At 39.0% G+C, this 10,634-nt stretch overlaps 2 protein-coding genes across 2 annotated transcripts in view; one reads left to right on the top strand and one right to left on the bottom strand.

Annotated features, from left to right (window-relative positions):
- Positions 1-10,547, bottom strand: part of LOC137186659 (scavenger receptor cysteine-rich type 1 protein M130-like) — a 15,958-nt gene extending 5,411 nt beyond the window's left edge. Inside the window, exons 1-4 of the mRNA XM_067595733.1 lie at positions 10,522-10,547; positions 733-839; positions 326-631; positions 1-231 (exon numbers count right to left, since the gene is read on the bottom strand). The exon at positions 1-231 is cut by the window's left edge and continues 57 nt beyond it. Of these exons, the coding sequence (XP_067451834.1) occupies positions 1-231; positions 326-631; positions 733-839; positions 10,522-10,547 (670 nt within the window). The remainder of the gene's footprint in view (positions 232-325; positions 632-732; positions 840-10,521) is intronic.
- The window catches only part of LOC137186609 (coagulation factor X), a 102,148-nt gene that overhangs the window by 29,754 nt on the left and 61,760 nt on the right, over positions 1-10,634 (top strand). The window lies entirely within an intron of this gene.

Here is a 10,634-nt window from a genome sequence, read left to right as displayed (position 1 = left end):
CCCTCAGTGAAGATCCAGACTGAACACAGTCAGGTTTGATCCTCCATACAGATCTCTTTGAGGGCTCATTTCTGATTCCTGATGAAACAGCAGAGCCACAGTCCAGAACTCTGCAGGCAACAGCAGCTTCCTTCATGGTCCAGTCAGAGTCATCCACTGGTCTCCACTCTCCCAGTTTCACCTCCAGTGTACCTGCACAGCGACTGGCTCCTCCCACCAACCTGACAGGCTCTGAACAGAAACAAGAGAGTCATCAGTAAAAGAATAAAGTGAGTTTCATTAGAACAGAAATGAAGCCAAATCAAAGCTGCAGCTCCTCTTCTACCTGAGCAGGTGAGTCCAACAGCTTTGCCAGGTGAGCAGGTGCTTCTAGCTGAGTCTGATCTTCCACAGTCCAGGAGAGCAGACTCATGGCCTCCACACTGGAACTCTTTGGTCCACATTGAAGCCTCCACTTCTCCATAGAGCGCCCCCTGGAGGACTGAAGGAGCCCCACAGCTGAGCTCCCTACAGACCACCTCTGCATCCTGCTGGTCAAAGTCAGCTTCACACACTGAGGACCACGACTGCTCAGACTTCACCTCCAGTCTGCCTGAACACAGACTAGTCCCATCCACCAGCCTGACAGAGTCTGGAGAGAGAGAGGATCTAAAATTTAATACTGATCTTTATTTACCACCTTATATACTATAACAAATATAATTCATCTCATTACAAACAGAAATATAATACATCTCAGGAGGTCTCCTCCTGGAGCCCGGCTGAGGAGTCTCTGGTGGTTGGGTCTTGGCTCATGGAGCCTGGTCAGACACAGCCTGAAGAAGCAACATGGAGTCGCTCTGTGGACCCACCATCCACAGGGATTATGGAATATTATATCATGTAAAAAGGTGTGCTTGAGAATAGGGGTTTGTACCTGTAATCTTAGTATTATAAACTTTTAGGTTTCCTGCAAACTTTGTGTTTTAAGTCTGAGCATCTGTGACGCTCACTAAAGTGTGATCACATTTGGGTAAATGTAATTGTTTGGGTTTAGTGTGTTTGAGAGAGTATCTGCATTTTATTTTTATACTGTCTTTCTTTTTTTTATACGAGTAAACTGGTTTTAAACCAGAATAATTGGTGTGCTGTAGCAGTTTTTCGACAACAGGTGGCAGTGTGACACCGTGGTTTGCCCCAGTGACTGTAGTCAGGAGCATTGAGCTTCTCCTCACAACTGTAGATGATTCAGCAACGGCAAGCCACATCTCTGTCTCACCATTCTTTCCTGTATTTCAGGTTATTAATGTGTCAAAAACTCACAGAAGTTGCTGTAGTTGATCAGCTAATGCTGAGAGATAATTTCAGTTTAAGTATAAGAGTAAAACGGGAGGTGAAAGAGTTTGTTTGTCTCACTTTTACAAAAGTGGCCACTGAGAGTAACAAAAATGGCGGCAGGTGCACACGTCTGTCTGTTAGTGGACATGCTAATCCTAAAGTGTTAGTTTGGGCCACATGTCTCCAATATTTTGGTTAATTTTACATACTGGTTTGCTCCATAAATGACTTGTCATGTTTAAATTATATAATATTTATATGTATAAGTGTAGACATTTCTAAAGATGTGCAGTTATGAGTACTGTTATGTGCAAGTCCAGGTGATACTTGGTAGTATCTGTGTGTCAGTGCATTTGTGCTGCAACTATAGCAAAACTTTATTTGGAAATATGAATGAAGAGATATGAAAGTGACACAGAGACAAAATGATTGACATTTCATTTTTGTACATGTTTTATGAACATGGAAAATATGTCAAGAGAGACAATGAATAATAGTAAATACTGGTTCAATGAGAACAAAAGGGCAATGCACAGTATACAGTGAATGAGATGTTACTGAGATGTAAATAAACAACTGTAGATGATTCAGCAACAGCAAGCCACGTCTCTGTCTCAGGTTTGTTTCCTGTATTTGAGGATACATATAACTGCTTATGGGTGCTGCAGCCCAGTACCTGTAACACATCCAGCTGCAGGTTTGCAAGCTCACTTTCACACACTGTGAGGCAAGAAAACTCACACTCACACTTCTGACAGGTTTACTGAGTGGTGATGTTTGGTAAAATGGTTTAGTTCACTGAGGTTTGTTAGCAGTGTTGCCAACTATTTGGGAAGTTGCTAAAGCCTGCAGGAAAAGTCTCTGGATGTCGCCAGATGATGTCACGTGCTAATTTGCATATCTATGACATCATGAAGTAATTATATACACATATAATTTTTAGAAATTTAAAGAAAATTAAGTTACATTAAACTAAACAGACTGTCACTAGCTATGTCATTAATTATTTTTCTTCTCTAGCAGCGCCTCAATGTGCATCTAAATCTGCCTCTAATAATAATATTAATGCAGCTGTTGTATGAACTCTAACTGAAGTATCATGAATAGAGAGATGATCATGCACCAGAATAAGTTCACTATTGTTAAATGTCTATTTTGACAGAACAAAATCAAATTTATGTCGTAAAGTTAAATTATTTTGAATAACAACAATGAGATCAATGATTGGTCATTAGGTACGCACATTAACAACTCATTCATGACTCTGGCTGATGATTGGTCCACTGAACATGCTGCTGCTCTGTCCCATCCACTGAACAGTCAATACAGAGAGCTACATTAGTGCTCATTCACTGAGAATCACTGGCGACTCCCTTCAAGGAGAGAAGTTAAGGTCTGTCCAGAAAGTTGCTAAATATGTCGCTAGCCGCTTTTTTGAAGAAAAAAAAGTCGATAAAGGGGTATGAAAAGTCACTAAATCTAGCGACAAAGTCGTTAAATTGGCAACAGTGTTTGTCAGAAGGAAAGAGTGGGAAATTCAAATTGTGACCAAGTAGCTTCTTGGAGCCACTTCAGCAAATGTAATTGGCTGTTCAATCATGTGACAGTCGACAGCTACAAAGCTGCTAGTGAGGAGATCTAGACTGACTACAGACTTCACACTGATGGCTTCACAGATTGGCAACTGGTATATTGGTTGACTTGCGGTTCGAAACAGCGCTGCTCAGAGGCTCCCAAACGCTGTGGATTTCCGAATGAATGGATGTTTGGTGTTATTTTTGGCATTAAAAAAAAGATTTTTTGGCCTGGCGGGGGTTCTCGTTGGCCTGGCGGCCCACCAGGCCTGTACTATTATAGAGGAAACACTGAGTGTAGTAAATGTTTTTTTTTCTGTGCTCACCTGTGTTTCTCCCCAGATATGAGCTCTTCAAGATATAATGATGTCTGACCATAAAGAGCTTTGCAAGTTAGTAACAAATGCGTGGACTAGTTCTTCTGATTTATGTGGGAGTTAAAGGACATATCCTGATCAAAGATAACTCCCAGATTCCTTACGGTGGTGCTGGAGGCCAGGGTAATGCCATCTAGAGTAGCTATATCATGAGATAATGTGTTTCTAAGGTGTTTAGGGCCAAGCACAATAACTTCAGTTTTATCTGAATTTAGTAGCAGAAAATTGCAGGTCATCCTGGTCTTCATGTCCTTAAGGCATGTTTGGAGTTTGTTTAACTGATTGGGTTCATCTGGCTTCATTGATAAATATAATTGGGTATCATCTGCATAACAATAAAAATTTATGGAGTGTTTCCTAATAATATTACCTAAAGGAAGCATATACAAGGTGAATAGAATTGGTCCAAGTACAGAACCTTGTGGAACTCCGTGTCTAACTTTTGCCTTCACGGAGGATTCATCATTAACATGTACAAACTGAAATTGGTCTGATAAATAGGATTTAAACCAGCTTAATGCAGTTCCTTTAATGCCAATTAAATGTTCCAGTCTCTGCAAAAGGATTTGATGGTCAATGGTGTCGAATGCAGCACTAAGATCTAACAGGACAAGTATAGAGACAAATCCTTTGTCTGATGCAGTTAGGAGGTCATTTGTGACTTTCACCAGTGCTGTTTCTGTGCTATGATGCGCTCTAAATCCTGACTGAAAATCCTCAAATAAACTATTGTTATGTAGAAAGTCACATAACTGATTAGAGACTGCTTTCTCAAGGATCTTAGATAGAAATGGAAGGTTAGATATAGGTCTATAATTGGCTAAAACACCTGAATCAAGAGTAGGCTTCTTAAGAAGAGGTTTAATTACAGCTACTTTAAAGGACTGTGGTACATAGCCTGTTACTAAAGACAGATTGATCATATCTAGTAAAGAAGTGCTCACTAAGGGTAAGGCTTCCTTAAGCAGCCTAGTTGGGATGGGGTCTAAGAGACAGGTTGATGGTTTAGCTGAACAAATCATTGAAGTTAGTTCAGACAAGTCTACTGGAGAAAAACAGTCCAAATATATGTCAGGATTTACTGCTGTTTCTAAGGTTCCTGTGTTTGGGGAGAGAACGGCGCCTGTTGAGGGCAGGAGGTGGTTAATTTTGTCTCTAATAGTTAGAATTTTATCATTAAAGAAGCTCATAAAGTCATTACTACTGAGAGCTATAGGAATACATGGATCAGTAGAGTTATGACTCTTTGTCAGCCAAAGTGCTGAAAAGGAACCTAGGGCTGTTTTTATTCTCTTCTATTAATGCTGAGTAATAGGCGGCTCTGGCATTACAGAGGGCCTTCCTATATGTTTTAAGGCTATCTTGCCAGACTAAGCGAGATTCTTCTACTTTGGTGGAACGCCAAATCCTTTCCAATTTTCACGATGTTTGCTTTAATTTGCAGGTTTGGGAGTTATACCATGGAGCTAACCTCTTATGTTTTATTATCTTCCTTTTTAAGGGGGTGATGGAGTCTAGTGTTATTCGTAATAAGCCTGCAGCACTATCAACAAGATTATCAATTTGGGAGGGACTAAAGTTAACATAAGAGTCCTCTGTAGTATTGAGACATGGCAGTGAATTCAGTACTGATGGAATTGCTTCCTTAAATTTATCTACAACACAATCAGAGAGACATCTAGTGAGGACATTTTTGTCTAATAGTGTATAATCCAGTAATAGGAATTCAAAAGTTATTAAAAAATGATCTGATAAAATAGGATTTTGTGGAAAAATTATTAAATGTTCAATTTCAATCCCATAAGTCAGAACAAGGTCTAGGGTGTGGTTAAGACGGTGAGTGGGATTATTTACACACTGAGAGAAGCCAATTGAGTCTAATAATGAGATAAATGCAGTGCTGAGACTGTCACTATCAACGTCCACATGAATATTAAAATCACCTACTATAATTACTTTATCTGTACTAAGGACTAAATACGACAAAAACTCTGAGAATTCAGATAGGAATTCAGAGTACGGGCCAGGAGGACGATACACTATAACAAATACCTCATAGAACTGGCTGTAAAGTTTTCCAGGTTGGCTGAGAGAGACTAAGAACAAGGCTTTCGAATGAGTTATAATTAAATTTAGGTCTAGGGTTGATGATCAGGCTTGAGTTGAAAATGGCTGCAACTCCTCGGCCAGTGTCTGGAGGAATATGAGTATTGATATGACTGGGGGGAGTGGATTCATTTAGGCTGACATATTCTTCATGACACAGCCAGGTTTCAGTAAGACACAATAAATCAATATGATGATCTGAGATTAAATCGTTTACTAAAACAGCTTTAGATGACAGAGATCTAATGTTCAAGAGTCCACATTTAATTCTCCCATTTTGTTGTACTATTACAGTAGTGGTTTTAATTTTGATTAGATTTTTCTGAATGAATCCTCTTCTGTTTACTTTAGATTTAATTGATTTAAGTGGTCGGGGGACAGACACAGTCTATGTGGTTTTGGGGAAAGACATGGTCTCTATGTGGTTTTGGGGACAGACGCAGTCTCTATGTGGTTTTGGGTGGGTAACTGCTCTAATGGAAGCGCAGAGAAGCGTGTAGGACTGCAGCTCTGCCTCCTGGTCTCAACTCTGGGTTGTCATGGTTTTGGTGTACTAATAAAATCAGCCATATTTCTAGATATGAGAGCACTGCTCTTTTGGTTTTTATATTTTGTGACTACAGCAATTTTGCTATTGTCGGTCGAGGACAGACCTGTCAATGAGAGCTTAATAGCCATCCTACGTTTGGTGACACACTCCTCCTTTGTTAATAGTTACCCCTGAAGAGTAGAGGAGGGGTGATGTTAATTGTACATCAATGCCATAGACTGCAGTGCAAAGACCAGAAAAGAAACATTAAGGTTGGCATTGTACACTAAACAGTCACTATCTCTGAAAGATGTATTCACATAATGTAGTGTTTGGGGAGCTCTGTCTCATCCTACTTGTGTTTGCTTTGATGTTAAGTAGAGAGGGAAAGATGTTAGAGACCAAAAGGTTTCACATGTGCCCTATAGATAAGTTAGTGTTACAGCAGGTATGTGTGTTCTTAAGTTTCTTTTTGTTGTTAGGTGTTTTTAAATGCTGGCTTTTGTTTCCCTCCACCAGAAGAGTATACTCATTTGAACTAGGTAGGCTGAACTCAGGTAATATAGATGTGCAGAGCACCGCCAGAAGGACAGTATATCTCTGTGACAAGAGAAGAAAGAGGCAAATGTCATGCTTAAATAGTATCAAGCTCTGTACACGTAATGTAAAAGGGATCCATCACCCAATTAAGCAGAAGAAAATATTGAGCTTCCTTAAAAAAGAAAAGGTACAAATACCTATCCTACAAGAAACACATTTAGTAGATAAAGAGCACATGAAATTTAAGTGAGACTGGGTAGGCCAGGCTTATCATTCATCATTTTCCTCTAACAGCAGAGGAGCCACCCCATTTGTACTTAGCACATATCAAAAGGACCCTGAGGGCAGATACGTCCTTGTTTATGGTACAATTTATGGTATGAATATTACTATGATGAACATATATGCCCCTAATCCACCACCTCCCTCAATTTGGACTAGGATAGCAGCAGACTTGGAGGAATATAAATGCTCTTTTACAGTGCTGGGCAGTGACTTTAATTGCTGTTTAGACAACAAATTAGACAGGTCTTCAGTAAACACACAGAAGTACAAGCGCAGGTGCTGCACTAGTTAAAATGCTAAGTGATATTAATTTGATAGATATATGGAGAATTTTGAATCCATCAGCCAGGGATGGATTCACGTTCTACTCTAATCCACACAATTCCTATTCTCATATTGATTATTGTTTTTATACCACTGCAGATATTAGGACAAGTGACCACATGTAATATAGGTCTATCCATGTCAGTGATCATGCCCCAGTTTACTTGGAAATGACTATGAGTGAAACTACACCAAGTACACAAAGATGGCGATTTCCATCATATCTACGCAGCGACAAGGAATTTTAAAAAAAGATAAAGGCAGAGATAGATATATTTTTTGATAAGAACGACAGCAGTGAAATAAATCCTGAATTTCTGTGGGAATCCCCAAAAGCTTATCTTAGAAGATTCACCATCTCATACAGTTTACACTGAAAGAAAACAAAATGGAAGCAGATTTTAAAAAGGCAGAGCTAGCTAACAAATCTAATCCGACTAAAACAAATCTCATTAAAACACAAACTATTAGAGCAGTGCTAAATTTGATTCTCAATGAGAAAGCTTCTAGAGACAACGTCTTACAGACCTGTGTCGCTCATTAATGTAGACGCAAAGATTTTGTCTAAGGTCTTGACTTTGAGGCTTGAACCACTAATAACAGTATCAGCAAAACCTGACCAAACAGGCTTTATTAAAGGAAGGAGTTCCTCTAATAACATCAGGAGGCTTCTGAACATAATACAGTTAGCCAGTGATAAAGATGTATGAGGGCTAGTGGTACCTCTGGATTCATTAAAAGCATTTGATAGGGTTGAATGGCCCTTCCTTTTCTCTGCTATGGAAAAATTTAAAGTAGGTACAGAATTCATTGATTGGGTAAAATTGCTGTAATGGTCCCCTAAAGCAACTGTCATTACTACTTCCTATTGCTCAGACCCCTTTCCATTAGAGTGTGGAACTCGTCAAGGATGCCCCCTGAGCCCCCTTCTTCTACTGAGCCCTTAGCAGAGCTCATTAGAACCACCTCAGTGATTAGGGGCTTTAATGTCAAAGGTAGAGTACACAAAATTTCTCTCCACGCGGATGACGTCCTGTTGTATTTAGTTGAGATGGATACTTCCATCCCCTGCCTACTTGAATGTTTACAACAATTTGGACACATATCAGGTTTTAAGGTGAACTTATCAAAAACAGAAGCTATGCCCATCAGTGCTATGGCAGGCTCTGCTCCACCTAGTGACTTTCCTTTCATTGGTCACCTAAGAAGATAACATACCTTGGAATAAGAATTAGTCCCTCTCTTAAAAAACTGGTCAAGCTTAATCTTAAACCAATTATAATACGGATTAGGGAAGACCTGAACAGGTGGGGAACCCTACCTGTTTCCTGGTTGGCCAGTTTGATTTGATTTGAATTATTGATTAGGACAGTGTGCAGTATTAAACATTAGGGATGCACTGCACTGGAGTTAGCTTGAAGCTAATTTGCATCTGTAGTCCTCCACAATCAAAACATACAACAGCACAACAACAAACAGTGCAAAGCAAAAAAACAAAAAAACAAAAACAGAACAAAACAAAACAACAACACACATAACACACCATACAAAATACAAAATACAAAGCTACACACAACAGCACATCACATACACCCACAATGTCAATGTAGTCTGTCAATGTGTCAATGTCAATACTAGGGATGTGCAGAGATCCCAGTATTTGTATTTGTATCTGTATTTGTTGAGGCAGCAAAATTATTTGTATCTGTATATGTGTATGTATTTGACTAAAAGTGGAAAGAGGCTTAAAAATCCTGTTTTTGTTTTTACAACACTTTTAATTTTAGAAAATTACAGTGTTAAAATAAGTGTTCATGAATAAACTACCTTACAAAGGAGGTCCCCACAAGTTATGTTTTAAACGTAGGAATCATTTTTCACTTCTGGCTCCCAGATGGAGAAACCCAGATTTCCCGCCCTCTTGTCAGGATTCAGTGTTTAGACTTTGGCAGAAAGGGTCTGGACCAGCTTGTTAAACTCGATGAAGGAGGAAAAATGGAGTCATTCGAGAGCTTGAAGAGTAAATATTCTTTACTACAGTCTCATTTTTTCCGCTATTTACAGATAAGACATTATATACCAAAAAACATACACGCTCCAAATGTGTCTTTCTTGGAAGATATTCTTAAACAACCCATACCAAAAAGATTTGTTTCTCATGTGGTTTAAATTTTAATTATTCTACGGATCACATCCGAAGGCAATGGCAGGTTGATATAGGATGTCAGATGGAAGAAAATATCTGGGCAACGGTTATAGAAAATACACTTTCTATTCTGAGCTGTAATACTGATAGAGAGACACAATTCAAAATATTACACAGGCTTCATTGTACACCATTGTTGAGGGGCAAGCTTGGTCTAAGCTCTCTTAAATTTACTAAATGCGATTTAGAAATTGGAACTCATGCATACTTCCATATTCTGGAAGTGTTCGATGATACAAACATTTTGGAGAGAAGTGAAGGATGAGCTGGTTAACTTGATTGGACATGATCTGGAACTATCACCTCTTCAGTGTATTTTGGCAGGTAAAGTATACAGTGCAAGGAACAGCCACAATGCTAAATTGATTGGAATACTCTTATATGTAGGAAGGAAGACCATTCTCAAATTTTGGATTTCTAAGGACACCCATGCACTGGAGGATAGGTATGAGGTATTGAGAATACTCCCTCTGGAAAACCTGACCTTACCCTCCATGACAACGTCAAGGGATTTATTAAGATATGGCACCCAGTCTTGGACACGGTGGACCCCTCTGGACTGAACTTTGTCCCACTCAGTTAACAATACTGGAACCAACTATGGCATACCCTAGTAATGTAAATGTATTTATGTCAGCCTGGTCGTGTGTGTTTTTTTTTTTTTTTTTTTTTTTTTTTTTCCTGTTTCTCTGTTTTGCTCCGCATCTGTATGTTTGTAAAGCTGTGACTCCCGCTGTTTTTTTAAAGTAGTTCAAAAGCATGAGAAAAAAACGGGTCTGTATATATTCAGAACTGTAAACATATGTAATTGTTGTCAGTACCCAATAAAAAAAATTTTAAAAAAGAAAACTGAGAAAAACATTGACTAAGTACATTGAACACAACCTGGCAGTGGCAGAAGGCCGGCACAGACAGACCTGGCTGCCCAGAGAGGAGAGGTTGTGTTCTTACTGTGACCAGGGAACAGTAGAGACAGAGCTGCACTTCTTAACTAACTGCAACCAATATCAAAGTATTAGAGACCAAAATTTTGAGAAAAAAATAATAAAAGTATTCCCAGAGTTCCTCTATCTAAGTGACTGGAGAGACTTCCAATCCTGCTGGGAGAGAGGGAGGACTGCTGTCGACTGACAGCAAGATATGTAGCAGCTGCCATGAGCTCCACAGCTCTGTTAGACCCCTGACTCATATGGCTAATAATTAATGTTTATTCATTAATAATTCATTTCTTGTATGTTTATATCTTATGTTACTCTTACCTACCTTCCATAGCCCCTCTTGCTCTCCATGCCCTTTTGTATTGTTACTGTCTATTGTTTTTTATTTTATTGTTTATTTATTTATGTGTTTGCTATGATTATATAATTTGTGTAAAT

The sequence above is a fragment of the Thunnus thynnus genome, chromosome 7 (assembly GCF_963924715.1).
Source record: "Thunnus thynnus chromosome 7, fThuThy2.1, whole genome shotgun sequence".
Lineage (NCBI taxonomy): Eukaryota > Metazoa > Chordata > Actinopteri > Scombriformes > Scombridae > Thunnus > Thunnus thynnus.
Note: the sequence above shows the minus strand (reverse complement) of the source record. Positions and strands in the feature narration are given on the sequence as shown.